Source organism: Indicator indicator, chromosome 34 (assembly GCF_027791375.1).
Source record: "Indicator indicator isolate 239-I01 chromosome 34, UM_Iind_1.1, whole genome shotgun sequence".
In the NCBI taxonomy this organism is placed as follows: domain Eukaryota; kingdom Metazoa; phylum Chordata; class Aves; order Piciformes; family Indicatoridae; genus Indicator; species Indicator indicator.
This window is the reverse complement of record NC_072043.1, coordinates 6,532,155-6,555,230: the sequence shown is the minus strand read 5'-3', so window position 1 is coordinate 6,555,230 and position 23,076 is coordinate 6,532,155. Positions and strand designations below refer to the sequence as shown.

At 52.9% G+C, this 23,076-nt stretch overlaps 2 protein-coding genes across 3 annotated transcripts; one reads left to right on the top strand and one right to left on the bottom strand.

Annotated features, from left to right (window-relative positions):
* The first annotated feature begins 1,877 nt into the window (after window positions 1-1,877).
* Window positions 1,878-13,283, top strand: VPS26B (VPS26 retromer complex component B). Of its 2 annotated transcripts, XM_054395604.1 has the most exons (7): window positions 2,081-2,100; window positions 6,062-6,141; window positions 6,280-6,436; window positions 9,346-9,510; window positions 10,242-10,417; window positions 11,679-11,821; window positions 13,034-13,283. In XM_054395604.1, exons 2-7 carry the CDS (start codon window positions 6,093-6,095, stop codon window positions 13,178-13,180), a joined length of 837 nt encoding a protein of 278 aa, XP_054251579.1. In that variant the 5' UTR covers window positions 2,081-2,100; window positions 6,062-6,092; the 3' UTR covers window positions 13,181-13,283. The 2 variants fall into 2 exon arrangements, with proteins under 2 accessions (XP_054251578.1, XP_054251579.1); XM_054395603.1 differs by lacking the exon at window positions 6,062-6,141 and having other exon boundaries at window positions 1,878-2,100.
* A 3,689-nt stretch (window positions 13,284-16,972) lies between these two features.
* Window positions 16,973-23,074, bottom strand: THYN1 (thymocyte nuclear protein 1). The gene is made up of 7 exons (XM_054395676.1): window positions 23,032-23,074; window positions 21,618-21,847; window positions 20,557-20,625; window positions 19,703-19,795; window positions 18,959-19,054; window positions 18,142-18,292; window positions 16,973-17,039 (listed from the first exon to the last, which is right to left on the bottom strand). The coding sequence occupies exons 1-7, from the start codon at window positions 23,072-23,074 to the stop codon at window positions 16,993-16,995; spliced, it is 729 nt and encodes a 242-aa protein (XP_054251651.1). The 3' UTR covers window positions 16,973-16,992.
* Window positions 23,075-23,076: the final 2 nt, after the last annotated feature.

Below are 23,076 nucleotides of genomic sequence, written 5' to 3'. Positions count from 1 at the left end.
AAACAAGGTCCAGATATTCTGAAGGGAAAGACACAAATAGCAAGAAATCCTGGGAGAACACAGCTCTCTACAAGTAGCTTCTGTGCATTTCTTAGTAGTTGCCACTGCAACCAACCACCACAGAGGTATTTTTTGAAATATCTTTTTAAGAATTGACATTGAGGGGCTGGAGAGTGTCTAGAGAAGGCAACCAAGCCGGTGAATGGTCTGGAGAACAGGGCTGGTGAAGAGCAGCTGAGGGAACTGGGGGAGTTTAGGCTGGAGAAGGCTTAAGTGAGACCTTCTGGCTCTACAACTCTCTGAAAGGAAGTTGGAGCCATGTGCAGCTTGGTCTCTTATCAAATGTAACAAGGGACAGAACAAGAAAAAATAAACTCAAGTTGCCCCAGGGAATGTTTAGGTTGGACATGAGGAATGATTTCTTTTCCTAAAGGGATGAAAGAGGTTGTCTAAAGCAGTGGCAGAGTCCCCATCCCTGGACAGGTTTCAAAGCCATACAGATGTGGTGCCGAGGGACGTGGCTTAGTGGTGACTTGGCAGTGCTGGGTTAATGGTCAGACTCAATGATCTTAAAGGTCTCTTCCAACAAAAACTATTCCATCATTCTCTAATTACCATGCTATATACAATTTACATTACTTTATAGTCAGTCATGTGTTTCAGCCTTGGGAAAAGCCTTCCTCATAAGCATTGCAGCACACAAGACAAAAACCATTCTGGGCAGCCCTGCAATGCTTTGTGTCAAGGCAGGAGGGGCACAAACAACAGAGGAGCTCAGGGACTGTGTTAAGCAGTTCGTGACTCTGTGTGCTGACCTTACCTCTGTGCTGTCAGCTGTAAAGGGTGCCAGGGCCTGGAAAAAGCAGGTGAAAGCATCCAGGCCATCTCCCGCGATCCTCTCCGCTATCAGGGAATCCAGGGGATCCACCTCGGTAAAATCCAGATCCCAGACGGTACTCACCCAAGCTGAGAGGAAGAAACCAAGTTTCCTAATCACCTCCGAACACACACGGAACAACCCATGAAGCAGACCCCAGGCCCGGGGACGGTGGCTGACAGTCCCAGCCGCGACGCTACCCGCCGTTACCGCACCGGTGCGGGGACCCGCACCGGCTCCCCTTACGCTTACCCCTGCCTTTCATCGCCCCTTCCCCTACCTGTGCCCACGTCCTGCAGCTGCCATTCCTCCAAGGCACGCAACAACCGATCTACCGCCATCCTCCCTCCGCCGATCTCTTTGAACCGGCCAATCGCGCCTGTCCGCAGCCCGCAGCCAATCACCACGCGGAGCCCGCCCCGCTCCCGGAAGCAACCAGAGCGGCTGCCGCCATTGGCTCTGCCTACCCCTGGCCCCGCCTCCCCCTCCGGTCGGAGCGTCGCGCATGCGCGCCCGCCGGAAGGAGGGCCGGGGCGGGAGGCGGGTGGCGCCTGCGCGACCGTGGGTCCGGTGTCCGGCCCGGCGGCGCATGCGCGGTGCGCGGCTCCGCGGCCCGGGACGGCGGCAGCGTTCGGCGCGGCGAGACGGGGAGGCAGCGCTCGCAGGGCTGCGGAGCCGCGCCCGCTCCGGGCTCCCTCCAGCGGCAGCCGGGCCGCAGGGATCCGCCGCCGCCGCCGCCGCTGCCTCCCCGGCCCCGGCGTCCCTGCCGCATTGCGGCCCCCCAACTCCCTCCCTGCCGCCCTGGCCCTGCCCTGAGTGCCGGCCGCGGGGCCGCTGTCACCGCCGTGCTGCTCGCCGCCCTGCGCGGCAGCTCCGTATCCGAGGGGGCCGAGGCTGATCTGCCGCCCGCCGCCGCAGAGCTCTGTCCGTGGTGCCTGCGGGCAAGCCGGGATCCGCCGAGCTGCCAGCGGGGCCGCGGGGGCCCTGCTCTCCCGCTGCCATGAGTTTCTTCGGGTTCGGGCAGACCCCGGAGCTGGAGCTGGTGCTCAGCGACGCCGAGAGCCGGCGGCGTGTGGAGCACAAGACGGAGGAAGGCAAGAAGGAGAAATATTTCCTCTTCTACGACGGAGAGACCGTCTCTGGGCGGGTCGTCCTCACCCTCAAGAACCCCCACAGGCGGCTGGAACACCAGGGCATCAAAGTGGAGTTCATCGGGCAGATCGGTGAGAGGGGCACGGGGAGCCGGCCTGCTGCGGGGTGAGCCGGTCCCGGGGGTAGCCCGGGCTTGGGAGTGGCGCTTCGGTGCGTGACATCCCGTCCCGGGTGCCTTCCCAGCTCGGTCGCGTTGCGCGGGGGCTGGCAGATCCCTCTCGGCCTCTCAGCGCTGGTGGTTCGCACGCAGGGCGGTGAGAACCGGGCAGCATCGCCGTGCCCGGCGGCACGGAAAGCAGTGCTGCTGCCAAGTAGGTTACGCTCGCTCCCGAGCGGCACGGAGAATGCCCGGTAGCCCACCCTCCGTGCGAGCTGGCAACCCCTCTGGGCAACCCTTTCAGGGTCCAGCCCTGGCAGGAGGAAGGGATCTCCAGCCCGTTCCAGGTCACTTTTCTCTCGCCCTATTTCTCGGCCACTGATTTCAGCCCTGGAACGCACAGGCTCGGAGGGAGGTGGGATGAAACTGGGTTCCCATCCTGCACCTGCAGGTCTGAGTCTGGACATCCCGGCAGCACCAGCTCCCAGGTGGGGTTCCCAAGCTCTCCCTTCACAGCTGTACAAGCTGTGTGCATTGCTGGTGTGCCTGGGGATTCATAGAGTGGTTGGGGTTGGAAGGGACATTAGAGACCATCCAGTTCAGTTAGGGAAGCAGTGGCTCTGCTGAGGATGGTGGGGTTTGCCCCTACAGCTCAAATCAGCAGCTGCACCTCCCTAACCCCTGTCCCCCAACACAGAGATTGGTTTTCTGTGGGTCTAGGGCCTCAGCTGGGCTGATTCCTTCCTTTATTCACCTCTGAGTGAGTGCCCACACATCCCTGCATGGTTGGTTGGGTGAGTTCAAGCTGTGCACAACTTAGCATAGAGTCATTATGGTTGGAAAAGACCTCTGAGAGTTGAGTCCAAGCCAGCATCACCATGGCCATTAAACCATGTGCCACAGTGCCATGGCCACGTATTTCTTGAACACCTCCAGGGATGGGGACTCCTCCACCTCCCTGGGCAGCCTGTTCCAATGCCTGATCGCTCTTGCAGCAAAGAAATTGTTCCTGATTTCCAACTTAAACCTCCCCTGGTGCAGCTTGAAGCCTTTTCCTCTTGTCCTGTTGTTAGTTACTTGGGAGAAAAGACCAACACCAGCCTCACTCCAACCTCCTTTCAGGTAGCTGTAGAGAGCAATGAGGTCTTCTTGTGTCCATCTGTGTGTGCACCAATTGAGATTTGATATTTCCTGCTTCTTAGGGGAAGGGTAGCTGCACACCCAATCTTCCATCCAAGTGGAGATGTCCGTGTTTCATGGCCATGCCTGAGTCCCACAAACCAAACTGAGTTCAGGATGTTCCCAGCGGTGTGGCTGAGCTCAGCTCATGAGATACCTCATGTCTGGGGTCCTCTGGACTCAGGTTTCACCCTCAAAGTCACTGCCCAAGCTGTGGGCCACCAGCCTTTGCATTGCAGATCTTGGGGTGCAGGGAGGTGATCTCCAGGTTGTCCCACATGGCCCCCATGCTGCTGTGTAATGGTTTTGCTGGCCTCACTTTTGTGTGACACTGCTTGTGGGAAGAAAGGGGCAGAGCCTGTAAGCCATGGAGCAGAAGTGAGCCTGTGCTTCAGGAGCTAGCTTATGACCTTCTGCTGTTTGATGGTGCTTGTCAGGGGAAATTAAGCACAAACCTTTCTTTCTGCTCCATTCTGTATCCTCTGTGCTGCCTCAGCTGCCTCTCAGACCCATTTTGGAAGACTTTTCTGCCAGACATGTTTAGAACAACTGTTTTGAATTCACAGTATTGCCCAAGCAGGGTGTGTTAGGAGCTGCTGTGGTCACACATTAGCCTTTCCTTTTGCCCATCATAGATTTTTGGGTTGGAAGGGACCTTAAAGCTCATCCAGTCCTAACCCCCTGCTATGGGCAGGGACACCTCCCACCAGTCCAGGTTGCTCAAGGCCTCATCCAGCCTGGTCTTGAACACCTCCAGGGAGAGGGCATTCACCCTCACTCTAAAGAATTTCTTCCCAGTGGCTGTTCCAGACTGGGGAGCAGAATCCAGTCTGTGAGCCTGCAGGGCTCCCAGTGAGCACAGAACCATTGTCAGGTTGCAGTTTGCCTGTGGTTGCTGCATCCTGAGCATGCCACCAAAACGTTGCCAATTCCATTTTTTTCACCTGAAATCACAGCTTGTAGCTGTTTGACATTCTAGAGTGTGGGAACCATCAACAATCCTTCCTCTTCTAAAGGCTGCAGAGCTCCAATCTGTGCCCTTCCCAGGCAGCAGAGAACTCCAGCGCGGTGACATTTGCCTCCCCTTGCTTGCATTGTGTGGCAAGATGATCTGTTGCTCTTTTTTTTTTTTTTTTTTTTTTTTCCCCCTGTGACACGTGGCTTCTCCCTGTCACTTTCCTCTCAGTGGCCACATATTCAGTGCAGAGTGGGTTTATTTCTGTCACCTGCCTGCCCAGCCTGAAGGGCTGGATGGCCCTGGGCTGTTGTGCGTAAGCCAGGGGAGTTCTGCTGCCAGTACTTCCATTAGAGAGATAAGGTGAGCAGAGGGGGGTGAGGAGCAGCCATCACTTAAAAGCTGAAGCCTCATCTTGCATCTCAAGGAGAGCAGAGAACTGAGACTTCCTCCCAGCTCCTGCTAATTCCTCTCAGAAGCCTCCTCTGCAGCGTTTAGTGCTGACACTGAGCTGGTGTGGAGATGATTGCCTGATGACTTCAGGGTTTGTTGCCTCATCTAACCATATCAGATTGGCTAAGGCTTGGCCTCTGAGAAGGGCTGTGTGGGTGTCCTGTAGTCACACAGGCTTGGGAAGGGCAGGTTTCATTGATGGCTGTGTCCAACACTGAGCTGTTAAATGCAGATTGAGGAGTTTTAAGCTTCTGTTGCTTTGGCTTGGGGGAGAAAACTCTCTGGGAGTGCAGAGAGGTTTGCTGTCGTGAAGGGAGGAAACCTGCAATTGTTTCCTGCTGATGCAAGGAGCCTGTGGGGAAAGCTGAAGCAACATGACCATGTTGGGTACCTGAGCTGGTTTGAACAGTGCTCCCAGAGCTGAATGCTCTTCCCTCATGGTGTTCACATGGCTGTGAAGGTGCTGGTGGAACAGCTGACTCAGCTGCCTCCCCACACACTGGGGAGTCGTGCACTGAGCACTGGTGTTCTGCAGAGTTAGAATCACAGGATTGCTTCGGTTGGAAAAGGCCTCAGAGATCATTGAGTGCAACCAGCAACCCAACCCCACCATGGCCACCAAACCCTGGCCCCAAGTGCCATGGCCACAGGTTTCTTGAACACCTCCAGGAGTGGGGACTCCACCACCTCCCTGGGCAGCCTCTTTCAATCCCTGACCACTCTGGCAGCAAAGAAATTGTTCCTCATCTCCAGCCTTAACCTCCCCTGACACAATTTCAGGCCATTTCCTCTTCTTCTATCCTCTGATACTATGATGAAGAGACCAACCTCCACCTGACTCCAGCCTCCTTTCAGGGAGCTGTAGAGAGCAATGAGGTCTCCCTCAGCCTCCTCTTCTCCAGGCTGAACACCCCCAGTTCCCTCAGCTGCTTCTCCCCAGCCCTGTTCTCCAGACCCTTCCCCAGCTTTGTTGCTCCTCTCTCAACCTGCTCCAGCAGACACTGAGGGTCTCCACCATTACTTTTTCCCCCAGTCAATACCCCTGCAACTCTTTGTTGTCAAAGGATGAGCAGGAAGGGGAAGAAGGTTCTTAGGGCCTTGGTTTAGTGCTCTCACTGTTTGCTGTACTAGAGAGGCACTGAGGTGTTTCCCTCTCTTTGCAGTGGCAATCAGAGAATCACAGAACGGTCCAGGCCTGGAATGTTGTGTAGAAAAGCATTGGAAAGGGTTGGATGAGCTGCTGGCTCCTCTCCCCAGGCAGCCTGACCATAACTAATATTGATGATGGGTGACCTGTGTCCACTCTGAGGCAAGCCCAGTTCATGATTTGTTGTAATTCCTGTTCCAGGCAGGAAAGACCTGGCCTGCACCTGGCTCCGATGGAGAGCAGTGAACAAGTGCAGTGTGCTGCAGCCACAGGCTCCCCTGGTAGGTTCTCAGAAGAGTGGTGAAGGAAGCAGTGATCTGGAGAAGAGAGTTGCTCATAGCTGTGAATCCTCCTGCCTTTCCTCACTGTGTTGTGTGGGGTTAAGCATCACTGCTTACCCTGGGCTTCTCTTTTCCCAGAGCTCTACTATGACCGAGGGAACCACCACGAGTTCGTGTCTCTGGTGAAAGACCTGGCCAGGCCTGGGGAATTCACTCAGTCACAGACCTTTGACTTTGAGTTCACACACGTGGAGAAACCTTACGAGTCCTACACGGGGCAGAACGTGAAGTTGAGGTGAGTCCCCTCCCCGTGCTGACCCCAGCTGGGGCTCTGTGCAGTGAGCAAGTGCTGATGTGCAGCAGGGTGGTGCTGGAGTGCAGTGCAAGTGCTGATGTGCAGCAGGGTGGCACTGGAGTGCAGTGCAAGTGCTGATGTGCAGCAGGGTGGTACTGGAGTGCAGTGCAAGTGCTGATGTGCAGCAGGGTGGTGCTGGAGTGCAGTGCAAGTGCTGATGTGCAGCAGGGTGGTGCTGGAGTGCAGTGCAAGTGCTGATGTGCAGCAGGGTGGTGCTGGAGTGCAGTGCAAGTGCTGATGTGCAGCAGGGTGGTGCTGGAGTGCAGTGCAAGTGCTGATGTGCAGCAGGGTGGTACTGGAGTGCAGTGCAAGTGCTGATCCGCAGCAGGGTGGTACTGGAGTGCAGTGCAAGTGCTGATGTGCAGCAGGGTGGCACTGGAGTGCAGTGCAAGTGCTGATGTGCAGCAGGGTGGCACTGGAGTGCAGTGCAAGTGCTGATGTGCAGCAGGGTGGCACTGGAGTGCAGTGCAAGTGCTGATGTGCAGCAGGGTGGTACTGGAGTGCAGTGCAAGTGCTGATGTGCAGCAGGGTGGTATTGGAGTGCAGTGCAAGTGCTGATCCACAGCAGGGTGGTGCTGGAGTGCAGTGCAAGTGCTGATGTGCAGCAGGGTGGTGCTGGAGTGCAGTGCAAGTGCTGATGTGCAGCAGGGTGGTGCTGGAGTGCAGTGCAAGTGCTGATGTGCAGCAGGGTGGTGCTGGAGTGCAGTGCAAGTGCTGATGTGCAGCAGGGTGGTGCTGGAGTGCAGTGCAAGTGCTGATGTGCAGCAGGGTGGTGCTGGAGTGCAGTGCAAGTGCTGATGTGCAGCAGGGTGGTGCTGGAGTGCAGTGCAAGTGCTGATGTGCAGCAGGGTGGTGCTGGAGTGCAGTGCAAGTGCTGATGTGCAGCAGGGTGGTGCTGGAGTGCAGTGCAAGTGCTGATGTGCAGCAGGGTGGTGCTGGAGTGCAGTGCAAGTGCTGATGTGCAGCAGGGTGGTGCTGGAGTGCAGTGCAAGTGCTGATGTGCAGCAGGGTGGTGCTGGAGTGCAGTGCAAGTGCTGATGTGCAGCAGGGTGGTGCTGGAGTGCAGTGCAAGTGCTGATGTGCAGCAGGGTGGTGCTGGAGTGCAGTGCAAGTGCTGATGTGCAGCAGGGTGGTGCTGGAGTGCAGTGCAAGTGCTGATGTGCAGCAGGGTGGCACTTGAGTGCAGCATCTGTTCCCAGACATCCCTGCAAACTTATCACAGAATTGTTGGGGTTAGAAAACACCTCCAAGATCAAGTCCAGCCATCAACACCACCCACCATGGCCATTAAACCAGAGTGCCATGGCCACAGGTTTCTGAACACCTCCAGGCATGGGGACTCCACCACCTCCCTGGGCAGCCTGTGCCAATCCCTGACCACTCTCACAGCGAAGAAATTGTTCCTCATCTCCAACCTAAACCTCCCCTGGCATAAATGGAGACCTTTTTCCTCTCCTCCTATTTGCTGATACTAGGGAGAAGACAACAACCCCCACCTCACTTCAACCTCCTCTCAGGGAGCTGTAGAGAGCAATGAGGTCTCCCCTCAGCCTCCTCTTCTCCAGACTAAACACCTGCAGTTCCCTCAGCTGTTCCCCACCAGCCTTGTTGGTTTTGATTGTGGTGAGCTGAGCTGTCAAAGGCTGTCTTTGAAGGTTCTTACTTCCATAAGCATGCATCAGGCTTTCTGGAGCTTGGTTTGCCCCATCAAAGTGACAAGAGAAATCAGCCCCATCTGAATCAACCAAACCCTTTCTAATTTCTTTGAGAATTCACAAACCAAATGAGGTTGTTTGCTGTAGTCTCCAGCAGGGACGTTTTTGATGCTTTGTAATTAGTCTTGTCAACTGTAATTGTGCTCTGTGAGCAAAGAGATGCCCAGCTTGGATCTTGGTTGTCTGTTGGAGGCTGTGTTTCACATCTAGGTGCTGCAGCTGACTTGAAGTGCAGTCCCTGGCTTGGGGAGGGGGGAGGGGGTTGGAGAGTGCTGGGAGCTGCACAAGAGGTGTGTCTGTGAGGCTGAGCTAATCTCCTGCCAGAGGGCAGTGGTTTTTACATGTGCAGGCTGTTACTCACAGCCCCAAAATGGTGCTGAGGTAACTCAGGCTCACAAATGCTTGAGAGCTCAGAGTCTAAGTCTCAGTCTGCTTTTCCCTTTGAAAATGCCCCTCTGGCTTTGCCAGTGGGGGGGATTGGCTGCTCCAGAAGCTGTGGTACCAGTATCATAGAATCACAGAATGTTAGGGGTTGGAAGGGACCTCTGAAGATCATCCAGTCCAGCCCACCCCTGCACAGCAGGATCACCCAGGGCAGGTCGCACAGGAACATGTCCAGGCAGGTTTTGAAGCTCTCCAGAGAAGGAGCCTCCACCACCTCTTTGGGCAGCCTGCTCCAAGGCTCCAGCACCCTCACAGCAAAGAAGTTTTCTCTTGTGTTGAGTTGGAACTTCCTGGGATTGAGTTTATGTCCATTGCCCCTCATCCTATCACTGGGTATCACTGAAACGAGCCTGGCTCCATCCTCTTGACTGCCACCATTCAGATATTGATAGACATTGATCAAATCCCCTCTCAGCCTCCTCTTCTCCAGACTAAACAGCCCCAGGGCTCTCAGCCTGTCCTCCTGAGCTCCAGTCCCTTCACCATCCATTCATAGTCCTGTGTTGAACTCTCTCCAGTAGTTACCTGGAGCAGTAGGGCAGCTTGGCCAGCCCAGTGCCATCCTGTGGTAGTTTTTTAGGCTGTACCTTGCAAATTTTCAACCCGCCACACATCCTGTCAGCCCCTTGCCCCTCCCTGCTTGGTGCCAGCTGCTGCCTGTGCAGCCCTAAGAGGGGACTCTCCTTGCAGGTATTTCCTGCGAGCGACGGTCAGCCGGCGGCTGAACGATGTGGTGAAGGAGATGGACATTGTCGTGCACACTCTGAGCACCTACCCTGAGCTCAACTCCTCCATCAAGATGGAGGTGGGGATTGAGGACTGCCTGCACATCGAGTTTGAGTATAACAAGTCCAAGTAAGTTGCCTCAAGAGCAAGCCAGAGGCCGTGGGGAGTGATGCACTTACAGGGGCCAGCTTGGTTTGGAAGTCTGCCTGTGGTCCTCCAGGGGATTCCTGGTTGCTGTGCTCCAGCAAGGCTGGCAGCCAGGTCAGATGCTGGCTGAGGATCTGGGAGTTCCTCTCCTTGCCCCATTGATGTGTTCTCTGGACCAAAGAGCAGGAAGCAACAGCTGTGGCTTATTGTGGGAGGCTGTTGCAGGGACTGCACATTCCCTGTGTCCTCAGCTATTGCCAAGCATCTTCACAGTAGAACATTGGCTCTTTCCAAGACAACACAGCTCAAGGCTGACCTTAATTCAGGCCCAGAAGCTGGAAACAACTATTTTAGAATATTTCTAATGCTGATGCTAGCATATCTCTCTCTGCAGTGTAACATCTGGGTTAGTTTTAATTGACCTAAAAAATTGGGTTTGGAGGCTTTTGCTGTCTCAGGGGTTTCTTGCAGATCTTCAGCCTGAAATTCTGGTTTCATCTTGATCCTGCTACCTGCTCCTGTTGATTTGCAGAAGGCCAGAGGATGAAAGAGGAGGTGCTGTTTGCAGCAGCCTTAGTGGAGGTGGTTCCCACTGGAAATTTCCAGCTGGGGCCGCAGACAAAAGCCAAGTGCCTGAGAAAAGAAACAAAAGTCTTGAGTGCTGGCCTGCTGTGCAGTGTTTGATTGTGGTGCTTTCTTCTTCTCCTTGCTAGGTATCATTTAAAAGATGTGATTGTTGGGAAGATCTACTTCCTGCTGGTGCGGATCAAGATCAAACACATGGAGATAGACATCATCAAGAGAGAAACAACAGGGACTGGGCCCAACGTCTACCATGAGAATGACACAATAGCTAAATATGAGATCATGGATGGGGCACCTGTCAGAGGTGAGGAGGCAGAGGAACCCTTCAGAGTTCCTCTTCTGATGTCTTTTGGGGAGGGAATATGAGTCCTGCAGCATCTTCAGTCTGATTCTTGAACATCTCTCCTGTGAAGAAAGGCTGAGAGTCCTGGGGGTGTTTAGACTGGAGGAGAGAAGGCTGAGAGGGGATCTTATTAATGTCTATAAATATCTGAGGGGTGGGTGTCCAGAGGAAGGGGCCAGGCTCTTTTCAGTGGTGTCCTGTGACAGGACAAGGAGCAATGGACACAAACGGGAACCCAGGAAGTTCCACCTCAACATGAGGAGAAAATTCTTTAGCGTGAGGGTGCTGGAGCCCTGGAGCAGGCTGCCCAGAGAGGTTGTGGAGTCTCCTTCTCTGGAGACTTTCAAGAGACATCTGGCTGTGTTCCTGTGTGACCTGCCCTGAGTGACCCTGCTCTGGCAGGAGGCTTGGACTGGGTGATGTTCAGAGGTCCCTTCTGAGCCCTCCCATTCTGTGACTGTGATCTGTGTGCTCAGTAGCAGCACACAGCAGTTTTTCTAAGTGATTAAATGAGATCCCCTGCTCTGGTGTGCTGGGCGGAGGAGGAGGGGGGGATTGAGGCCAAATGAGTTGCAGTGATTTAATTCTTTTGATGAAGCAGTGGCAGAACCAGGAATAGATCTAAATTCCCTGTTGGCATGGGCCACCAGCTGGCATTGCTGCAACTTGGAGCAGAAAGATGGTGTTCTAGCTCTGTGCCAATCTCCTGTGCCACTTGTTTTGCAGTTCTGCTGCCCAGCAGAGTCACCTCCCAGAGAAAATGTCTCCTTACTCTTTTTTTTTTTTTCCTGCAGTGCTGTCTTGATGCAGGTCACAAATGAGTCCTGTGTTGATAAGTGATGGGTGAGACACTGGAACAGGTTGCCCAGGGAGGTTGTGGATGCCTCCTCCCTGGAGGTGTGCAAGGCCAGGCTGGATGAGGCCTTGAGCAACCTGGGCTGGTGGGAGGTGTCCCTGCCCATGGCAGGGGGTTGGGACTGGATGATCTTCAGGGTCTTTTCTAGCCTAGACCATTCTATGAATCTATGAATAAGTGGAGAGGGAACAGCTGTCAGCAAGAGCAGGATCTGGGTATGGACCATGCCTGCTGATTTCTGAAGGGTCTTGAGGTCTTTGTCTTACCTCCACTTGTGGAGACAGTCACAAAGTTTGTGGCCCAGTGAGATTTTTGATGCTGCTCTCCTAGTTTGCATCTGTGCTGATGGTTCTCTGCACCTTGCAGGGGAGTCCATTCCCATCAGGCTCTTTCTGGCTGGCTATGAGCTGACTCCAACGATGAGGGACATCAACAAGAAGTTCTCGGTGCGTTATTACCTCAACCTGGTGCTGATCGACGAGGAGGAGAGACGCTACTTTAAACAGCAGGTGAGAAGCAGCTCCCACTTCTTCCTGGGACACTGTGCCACGAGGATGTGGGGAATGGAGCAGAAGTAGAACTGGGTAGATTCAGATTGGATGTTAGGAAGAAGTTTTTCCCCATGAAGGTGGTGAGAGACTGGCACAGGTTGCCCAGGGAGGTGGTGGAAGCCTCATCCCTGGAGGGTTTTGCAGCCAGGCTGGATGTGGCTGTGAGCAACCTGCTGTGGTGTGAGGTGTCCCTGCCCATGGCAGAGGGGTTGGCACTGGCTGAGCCTTGAGGTCCCTTCCAACCCTGACAATTCTGTGGTTCTGAGATCCTGGGAAGTTGGGATTCCTAGGGGGGAGAATCATGTTTCTGATTGGCTGTAAGGATTAGATGGATGACAGAGTGTGCAGGTGGTCTGGTCCATGCAGGTCAGATGCAGGTGGTGCTGGGGATATATGTAGACAGTGCCCACCTGAGACTTCCTTTTTGCTCTGCTGCCCAGTGGTGGAGCTTCTGTGCTTCACAGATGGCTTCAGGTTGGAAGGGACCCTCAAAGGTCATCTTGCCCAACCCCCCTGCAGGCAAGTAGATCAGACTGCTCAGGGCCACACCAAGTGATCTTGAATGTCTTCAGGGATGGGGCCTCAACCACATTATCAGTTCCAGTGTGGTAGCCAACAGCAAGAGGACAGAGCTGTCCTAGAGGTCCAGTGGGTTGCCTCTGTGTGGTGGGTTGGAATTACCCCCTCTCCCCCCCAAAAAAATTGCCAGACCAGCTCAAATGGAAGCAAATGAAGCTCTCTTTACAAACAAGACTAAAATCTAGAAATATGAAATAAAATGAATATGTACAAAATATGCAATATGTATATGTGTTTATAAACAACAAAAGAACACCCCTGGACAAAACCAGGGGCTACCAATAGCTTCCCCCCTCCACTGGACAAGGGAAAAGGGAGAGAGAAGAGCCTAAAACTACCACAGATCCCATGGATCTACCCGGAATTTGGGCTCTACCCTGATTTTCAGGCAGGCTGCACTGCAAGACCTCTGCTTGCCACTGCAAGTGGCCTGATGTGCATGGCTGCGGGTGGAACCTGCCAGCGTGGGCCGAGTTCACTGGGTGCAGGCTGCTGCCCTGGCAGCCTCCTTCAGCCTGGGGGTCTGGGTGGGGCCAGGAGAAGGTCTCAACAAGCCCTGACGAGCCCCTGCCCCTGGCTGTGTTGCTACAGGAGGTGGTGCTGTGGAGGAAAGGAGACATAGTGAGGAAGAGCATGTCCCACCAAGCAGCCATCGCCTCGCAGCGCTTTGAGGGGACCTCCTCGCACCCCGAGGCCAAGACCCCCAGCCAGCCCCCAGAGAACAACGGCCGGCAGTGAGTGGCCACACAGAGGAAGGCTGCTGGGGAGCCGGTGGGGGACAGCAGCAAGGAGGAAGAAAGAAAACAAAACACAAACACTTCAGAGACTTGATGACAATAAATATCCGTTTTTGACTTAATTCCTTTCTTCAAAAGGACTCACAGGGTGGGGAGGGGAGGGGAGGGCCAGGTGAGCTGCAGAGCTGAAGGGACCTCAGTGCTTCCCGAGCCACCAGCTCTCTCTGGGCTGAGGGCCGGAGGCTGCGGAGCTGCCTGATCTCCTCCTTGCCCCGGGAGCCTTTCAGCGTGGCGATGGGGAGGGAGAGAGCAAGTGAAGGCCAAATCTGCTGCTCCTTTGCCAGCGCTGAGGAGGCTGCCTGGGGGCTCTCTAGGATGGAGACTTTTGGTTTTTTTCTTGCCTTTCTGAAATCTTTGTGAAGGAGAACGATGAAGTGATGGCTGGAAGGTAGAGGAGGGAGTCAGAGACTGAGGTGTGGCCTGCTTGAAGTGGCTCAGTGCTAGTCCCTCGCTGCCTGCCCTTCCTCCCCTTGCTGCTGTTGGCTTCCTTGTCACAAGCAGTGAGGTAGCACAGTTGGCTCAGTCCTGGGGTCCAGGCAGCCATGGAGCGTGGGCAGCAGGCGTGGTTGTGCCCTTTGCTGTGGCTGCATGTGAGTGGAGGAGGTGGAGGTGGCACAGGTAGGGCAGAGCAGTGAAGGTCCCAGTGCTACTGGGTGGGCAAGGAGCAGGGGCAGGAAGGCTCCTGGCCAAGAGCAGTGCCTTCCTTGTCTTGTCCTGGCAGCTGCCTGAGCGCCCCTGAGATCCGGACTGTGGCTGCAGCACTCCCCTGGGTGCCGGCTGCTGCTGCAGAGCAGGGGCAGACCAGCAGTGAGAGGTCTGGAGGAGAGTTTTGGGAGGTGAGAAATGGAAAGGAGACTGTCTGGGGAGTGGGCTTAGGCTGCACACGCTGCCCTGCTCATGTCTGTGTCCTTGTGATAGAGCAGGCTTTGGAGTGGGGACAGACAACAGCACAGAAACTGATGTGTGGTGTTCTGTGTGACACTCGTGCCTGTGGGGTGAGGGTCAGCAGGGACAGAGTGGATGCAGTTGTTCTAAGAAGCTCATGGCCTTGTGTGTGCTGCTAGATGAAGCCAAGAGGCGACTGGAAGAGCTCTCTGGTTGCAGAAACACATTCCTGAGGCCTGAGCTGAAGTCACCAGTGAGGTCTGAGGGTATGCCATGAACTGAGAACCTGAACAGCAGGTTTTTTTCTTTTCTAAAGTAAGCTTCTTTTAGTCTTCAGCTAAATAGAATCAGGAGAACATTCCCAGACAGGAGTCACTCTGTGAAAAATTAAAATGTGGCTTTTGTAGACCAGTTTGACTGAGTCTGGAGGATATCCATCCTGTGTAGATGTCCTTCAAGGAAGCAGGTGGTCAGTCCTCCTGCCAGGTGGTGAAACAAGCCTGTAATAAGTGCTGGGATATGAGCTCTGTCCAAGTGGGATTGCTCTGGACTTCCCTGGGAGTTTGTGGCTTGCTGGGGTTTTGCCCAGCTTCCTTTTGACTCCGGAATGAATGTCCTCAGCCTCTGTACTACAGCTGAATGTAGAATCCTTGTCTTGCAGCTGGGAAATGAAAGTATCTTCTGCTTTGTGCTGGTGGAGGGAGTGGGGCCTGGGTGGGGAAGGGAAGCTTTTTCTGTACTAAGACAGCTACTGTATTTCAGTGATAAATGTGTGTTTCTGCTTGCCAAAGTCAGTTATCTTTTACTCACCATGTGTAAGGTTGTGGTTGTTAGTAGAGCTGGCCAGTCTGTTGTAGAGGACACTAATGATCTCATCTCTGCTGAATGCTTGTGTCACACCCTGTTTCTGCTCTCTGACAGTGAAGATGTGGCTTTTCCTTGCCTGAGAAGTCTGTGCTGTAGGCTGCAGCCCTGTCTTCCTGAGGCTGAAGCAAAAGCTTGCTCTGGACAACTACCTTGGTAGGCCAGGGCAAGGGGTGGGTGGCCTGCTGCAGGTCTCAGGTGGCAAAGGAATCTGGGTGCTGCTTTTGACACTCACTCAACTCCCCCTCTGCCTGGGGGGAGCCACCCATGCTGTGGCAGCTCACAATCCTTCAGAGACAAGCAGAGCTCCCTTTGGGAGCCTCTGGGGACAGCAGACATCCATCATGGTGTCAGCTCAACCTGTGACATGTAGCTAAGCTGAGCACAGCAGCATCCCTAACCCTCCTCTAGCCTTCCCTCGACTCCCATCCCACCTACTTTTTGGGGCTATTCCTCTGGATTGGAGGCCATGTGGTGGTGGAGAAACCCCATGGATGAAGATGTCTTTGCATTCCAGGAGTGTTTTGTTTACTGGCCCAACAGGATCAGTCCTGGGTATAAGAAAATTGACTGTCAAGGCAATGTAAGGAGATTATTAAACATCTGGAGGGGCTACTTGGAAAAGGTGCATGAGCCTGGGGTTTTGGTTTGTTTTCCCCTATTTGTGCCCTTCTCTCCTGTGTCCCCTCCTTGTGAAACCAGAATTTAGGAGTGACCCCCATTTCTACTTCCTCTCCCTGGACCACTGCCACCTGTGAGCCAGCAGGGCCCTCTGTGTGTGTCTGGGGTGGAGCAGATGTGCTGAGCATCCTTAGAGAGCAGTTGAAGCCTGAGGTCACTCCAGGACAAGGTACTTCAGGAGAGCATTTCATTAGCATGGGGAGGGGCAGACACCACTCCAGCAGTCGTGTGTCCCCCAGCTGGGTGGTTTTCTCTTCACTACTTGGATCTTTTCCTCTCTCCCAGGCAGAGTCAGCCAGGGGGGGAGTGTGCAAGTACTAAACCAAGCAGTGCAACCTGTAATTAAGCCTCTGCTGTGTTTACATGTTTCTTAATTCGTTGTCTTTTCAATGGCTGTATTTTAAAACTCGGGGGGTTTTGTCCCTTCAATTAAAAAGAGCCAGCCCTGGCTGTCAAATGCTGTGCATGAGTTTGTCTGATATGGTTTATATTGCCTGGCCTGGGGTCTGGTTGTTGTTGCTTTGGGGTTGTTTTTTGTTTTTTTTTTTCACACTATGAAGGCATTTTTGTTTAGTGCCATACTGTGCAGCCCTCCGACCGTGCTGATGGAGTTTTGCCTTTTGTTCTCTTTTATAAATCCTTGGTCTTTCTTTTAAGTTATGTCACTGCTTAGAAAGTGGAAGACCCACATAGCTTAAAACTCAGCTTTATTTTCCCCATTTCCCTGATGGGAAGTTTTGTACCTGCAGGAAGGTAACTGTGATCTGCTTTGCAAGGTGTGCACATAGATTTGATAGCTTCATGGAATGCTTTAGGTTGGAAGGGACCTTAAAGGCCACCAGTTCCAACCCCCTTCCTATGGGCAGGGACACCTCCCACTAGGCCCAGGTTGCTCAAGGCTTCATCCAGCCTGGCCTTGAATACCTCCAGGGAAGGGACATCCATAACCTCCCTGGGCAACTTGTTCCAGTGGATTAGATCTCCATTTTCTTGCTCCAGGCAACAGCCTAGTGATACCTTTCTGTACAAAAACATCCCTCTGCAGCCCATGGATCCTGCAGTAAGTATCCTCAAGGAGAATGAACCTCTGTGGCTCTTCAGGAAGAGATAAAGTGCAGATCTTCCCCACTATGAAGAACTGGAAGCTGTAAGTGATTCCAAAAGGCTTTATTTAAAAATAAGCAGAACTAACAGTGTCAGGACAAGGGCTACAAGTTGTGTGCAGGCAGGTTCTGGTTGCTGTGTTTCAGCCAGGAGACTTGAGGGTTACACTAGGTTAGTGGCATCAGCAGGCTGGGGAGAAGCTGTGCTGCTGTCGGTTTCTTATTGTGGCTTTTCCTCTTCCAGGCTCAATACAAAATCAAATTCTTCTGCATTGAAAAGGTAAGGAAGAAAAAGCTGTAAGTGGAACTTCCAAGTTCAGCGATTCATAGAATCATAGAATGGTTTGGGTTGGAGGGGACCTTAAAGCTCATGCAGTTCCAACCCCCTGCCATGGGCAGGGACACCTCCCACCAGCCCAGGTCACTCAAGGATTTCATCCAGCCTGGCCTTGAACACCTCCAGGGAGGGGACATCCACAGCCTCCCTGGGCAACCTGTTCTTGTGTCTCACCACCTTTACTCTAAAGAATTTCTTCCTCATTTCCAGTCTTAATCTCCCCTCTCCCAGCTCAAAGCCATTTTCCCTCATCCTGGCACGCCCAGCCCTTGTTCAAAGTCCCTCCCCAGCTCTCCTGTAGTCCCCTTCAGGTACTGTAAGGCTGCTCTAAGTTCTCCCTGGAGCCTTCTCTTCTCCAGGCTGAACAGCCCCAACTCTCCCAGCCTGTCTTCACAGGGAAGGTTCTCCAGCCCTCTGATCATCTTTGTGGCCTCCTCTGGACCTTCTCCAAGAGTTCCATATCCCTCTTGTGCTGGGGGCCCCAGAACTGGAGGCAGTGTTGCAGGTGGGGTAAGCTCTCTGAGTGAGGGCTGCCTGAGAGACCTGGAGAGAATCCCACAGAGAGCCATGAGGATGCTTAGGGGACTTGAGCATCTCCCTATGAAGAGAGACTGAGAGCCCTGGGGCTGTTTAGTCTGGAGAAGAGAAGGCTGAGAGGGAATCTGATCAATGTTTATAAATATCTGAGGGTTGGGTGTCAAGTGGAGGGGGCCAGGCTCTTTTTGGTGGTTCACAGTGATCAGACAAGGAACACTGGGTTCAAACTTGAACATAGAAGATTTCACCTCAGCATGAGGAGAAACTTCTTTACAGTGAGGGTGACAGAGCACTGGAACAGGCTGCCCAGGGGGGTTGTGGAGTCTCCTTCTTTGGAGACTTTCAAACCCCACCTGGATGCATTCCTGTGCAGACTCCCCTAAGTGATGCTGCTCTGGCAGAGGGGTTGGACCTGATGATCTCTGGAGGTCCCTTCCAACCTCTGATCTCCTGTGAGACTGTCAGAGGGACTGGCACCAAGAAGAAGGTTCCTACCTTGTGTCAGTGGCTGGATGGACAGCCGCTGCCTTGTGAAGAGCATCATGTTCTTGAGGGGCCCTCCAGCTGCTTTGTGTGCCAGGTGGTGAGCCTTGATCTCAGACAGGGGGATGAAGCGTTTCGTCATCCGCACGAACTGCACGTCCACCTGGGAAGGGATGGGTGGCCAAGGAGCATGGTTGGAGAAGGATATTGCTTCCAAAAGATTTTTGGGGTTTTTTTGGTTGTTTTTTTGTTTTGTTTTGTTTTGTTTTGTTTTGTTTTGGTGAGGATAGAGAACATAAAGTGCAGCTGGTGGCTGACTTGCTCTGCCTCGGAATGGTGTGGAAGCTTTTGCTTGCTCCAGGCTAGAGGAACTTTCAGCTATGCTGGCAGGTGATTTGTTTACATGACTCCCTGCCCTGTGCACTAGCAACACACATTCCTCTTGGCACAGACAATGCAGAACTAAGCTGTGGGATGTAGCCAGCCTCTGAAGAGTCACTCCCCTATAATTTGATGTGCCTCAGAACTACAGCTTTGTTTGCTGTGAACTCTACAGTGGTAAAGATGTTTCTTCTCTTTCCTAACCTGCAATTCTGCCATGCATGGTGGGCAGCTCTGCACCTAAGTAAGATCTAAAAAGTTAGAGGAGATACATTTTGGCAGCCCTCTGGCAGAGAGAACAATCAGGACTGGATTTTCCCTTGAGAGAGAAAAGGGCAGGCAGGCCAGGACAGAAGCTTAAGATGTACAATATGATGGAAAGAGGCTTCTAGCTTCACTGGGCTTGCACACACAGCTTGAAACAGTGGTGTTTAGTTTACTACATTACCATGGACCATTTGGGGTTCTCTTTCCTGCTGGAGGAATCATAGTGAGGATCCTTCTGATCAAACTGTGTGTGGTCAGGGTAGGCCTCCTTTACAATCTGAAGCAGAAGGGGAGAAGAGAGACAATCAGTTAGAAACCACAGTCAGCAAAGGGCATGAAACATCCTTCAGCAAGCTGTGACTGGACACAAGGAACAGTCCTGCTGCAAACCCCAGCCTTGCTTTCCCTGAACTCCACTCTGATGGTGAGAGATTTCTCTCCTTCCTTTATGTTTCTTGGGTCAAAGCACTGCAGAGCAGCGTGGCTGCTAAAGAAGCATCATCACCTTTTTGGAGAGAGTGTGGAAGGAACACAGGCAGCACTGTCAAACTGGGCAGAAGCATGGAATTGTTTGGCTTGGAAAAGGCCTCTAAGATCACTGAGTCCAACCAGCAACCCAACACCACCATGGCCACTAAAACATGTCCCAGAGTGCCATGGCCACAGGTTTCTTGAACTCCTCCAGGGATGGAGACTCCACCACCTCCCTGGGCAGCCTGTCCCAATGCTGTCAGTCTCTGTGACACCTGAGTCTGCCTTGCTGTGATAGGCACCAATGGGCCCAGGCTCATTTGCTGCTCAGACTGGACAACTCTTGCACTCCTTTGGTGCTGAGACAGAAGTAGGGCTAATGAGCAATTTGGTAAATTATTCATTATCACTTCCCCTCTCTCCCCAAAACACAGAATGAGATGAAGGCACTCACCTTGACAATGGCAACAATGCCAGGCTCTTTACAGTTGCTGTGGTAGAAGAAGGCCTGCTGCCCCAGCTTCATGGCTCTCAGGAAATTCCTTGCCTGTCAGGTGTAAAAAGGAGACTTTGAGCTCTTTGTATCAAGCTCTTGGAGTTTCATTACCAGCAGCTAGGAACAAGAACTAACAAGCAAGGTGCTTAGAGCTACTCAGGTAAGGTTTCCTACAGCTGTCACAGAGATGTTTTGTGCTGCAATGACACAAATTAAAACAAGGCTAAAGAGCAAGATCCTGCTGAAGGTGTGTGGGAACTGAACAGCTTAACCACCCCCCTTCAGAGACAGCAGAAGACTTGACTTGGCTGTCAGCAACCAGGCAGCAGAGGAGATCATACACAGGGGATAAGCCCATGCAGATTGGGAGCGTGGAATGGAAAGCTGTACACTGACAGGGCTCAGTGCCTGGGTAAGTACAGACTTGCTAAAAGGTGCCAAGGGAAATAAAGGCTGGTGGCAGCTAAAGAACACCTGGGTGACTTGACCCAGCCTCAACCTAACTTGACCTAGACACAATTAAGCAGGAGATTTGACTCACAGAATCACAGAATTGTTAGGGTTGGAAGGGACCTCAAGGATCATCAAGTTCCAACCCCCCTGCCATGGGCAGGGACACCTCCCACTAGATCAGGTTGTCCAGAGCCACATGCAACCTGGCCTGGCTCTCTGACTCCCTTCCAAATGCACCTGTAAAACCAGGCTGAGTGCCTCAGAAGGAGATCCTCCAGGCAAAGGGAATGAGTTACCTGTGGGAACAGACACCTCTTGTTCTAGTTCAGTAACTCCCATCATTGACATGTGCTCCTTACCTGATAGTTCCTTACTCCATCCCAAAAGGTTGTCTGATTGGGCTGAGCTTTCAAGTCATCAATGCTGAACTGCCAAATGGAATGGAAATGCAGGAGAAGTTCAGGAGGTGGTTTGGTCTTTATTGTCTATATTGTGCCTAAGCATTTGTTCCTAGTAGCTCCTTCACAAAGGAGGAACAGTGCAGCAGTGTAAAGGCAGAGTCTGAAATAAATTCTGCCCCTGCTGTCAACAGCTGAGCATCCTCAGCACCTGATTCCCTCTCTTACTCAAGTATCAAAGCCCAAGGTTGTCCCCCTGGAAGAGAACAACATAATGGCTTTATGTTTTATAGGATCACAGAATGGAAGGGACCTCCAGAGATCAGCCAGTCCAACCCCCCTGCCAGAGCAGGGCACCCAGGGCAGGTCACACAGGAACACATCCAGGTGAGTTTGGAAAGTCTCCAGAGGAGGAGCCTGCTCCAGGGCTCTAGCACCCTCACAGGGACAAAGTTTCCCCTCCTGTTCCCATGGCACCTCCTCTGCTCCAGCTTGCCCCCAGTGCCCCTTGTGCTGTCCTTGGCCATCCCTGAGCAGAGCCTGGCTCCAGCCCTGCACATCTTTATCCCCAGCAGTGAGGGCAGCCCTCAGGCTCCTCTGCTCCCAGCTCCAAGCCCCAGCTCCCTCAACTGTCCTCACAGGCTGATGTTTCACTGCCTGCAGAAGCTCTGTGGCTGTGCTGGACTCTCTCAAGCAGTTCCCTGAGGTCCTTCTTGAACTGAGGGGCCCAGAACTGGACACAATATTCCAGATGCAGCCTCAACAGGGCAGAGTGGGAGGAGAACCTCTCTAGACCCACTCACCACACCCCTTCTACTCCACTCCAGGATGCCATCAGCCTTCCTGGCCACGGGGCAGGTTTCCCTGCAGACATGTGGGGTTTGAGAAGTAAAGTCACAACTGTGTTAACATTGCACACAGTCTGAGCTGTCAGACCCTGTAACTCAGCAGTCAGGCACTAATGCTCTGGGCAGTACAGAAACTGCTGCTGTACTTTGAGTGAGGAAAGTTTTGGTGCTTACTTTCACATCCACTCCCTTCTCCAGCCTGCTCTCTGGTTCTGACTTCAGAAGCCAGTGGCAATATGTTATCTTGCTTTCCTCTCCACCAGAGTCAGATTCCTTTGTCTTCTTCCAGTTCTTCCATCCTGACTTGGAACCTCCAGCTGGAGGCTTTGTGGACTTCTCTTCTTCCTCCTTATCTGAAGTCTCCTCCTCAGTTTTGGCAATTTTAGCATCAGGCTCCTTTTTATCTTAAAAGAAACAATTAAAAGACAACCACATTCAGCTAAACCACACTCTGTTCCTGCTAAGACCTGGTGCTGAAACACTTTCAGTTGTCCAGGCAGGTTTCACATATGGATATCTGACTGCAGACACCAAAGCTGGTGTAGGGGAATCTGGTGAATAACAGGAAAACTCATCAGCAAAGCAAGATATTTAAATCACTGCTGTAGCTGGAGAACTTAGATGAAGCCTCCACTGTGACACCTCTTCAGAGGAGCTTTAGATATGTATTTGTGCACCACTCAAGACAGCAAAAAACAGTTAATAAAAAGTGATTAAAGGGTAAGAAGGTGGTGATTTGCTGGAGTCAGTTAAGCAGATGAGTGGAATGGACACAGAATCATAGAATGGCTTAGGTTGGAAGGGGCCTCAGAGATCATCAACTCCAACCCCCCCTGCCATGGGCAGGGACACCTCTCAGCTGCTCGAGGCCTCATCCAGCCTGGCCTTGAACACCCACAGGGAGGAGGCATCCACAGCCTCCCTGGGAAACCCATTCTAGGGTCTCACCACCCTTGTACTGAAGATCCAGCCTAACACTGCTCTCCTTCAGTTTTAAACCATTCCCCCTTGTCCTATTGCCAGACACCCTTAGGAAAAGTCCCTCTGCAGCCTGCCTGTAGGATCCCTTCAGGCTGCTGTAAGGTCTCCCAGGAGTCTTCTCCAGGCTGAACAACCCCAAGCTCCCTCAGCCTATCCTCATAGCAGAGGTGCTCCAGCCCTTGGATTATCTTTATAACCCTCCTCTGGACTTGATATTCATCTCACACCTTGAACACCATGTAATGCTGCCTCAAGTGCAAGACTTTTTTGCTTTTTGGTGTTTTTTTTTTCTTACAGATGGTCCCACATCAGCTTCCTGCCTCTACACTGGGTGTACTTTGACCACCTCTAACAGACAGGATGTGAAAGCTCTTCTTGAGTCGCATTTCTTAACCACCTTGTGCTGAGAATACATCACTGCCCCTATGGTACAGCTGGCAGCCTTGTCTCAGCCACACATGGCTGCCCAGCCTGTTTGACAGAGGAAATGCTGTCTGTGAGACGTGTGGCTTTGAGAGACAGGCAGTTAAGATGACTGTCTGTACTTTCACTAGAGCTTGGATCCTCCAGTGAGTGATGCTAAATTAGTCAGGATGTCAGCACAGACCTGCTACTGCTCCTTTGTCTCTCTTCCTGCTCGGCCAAGGCATCT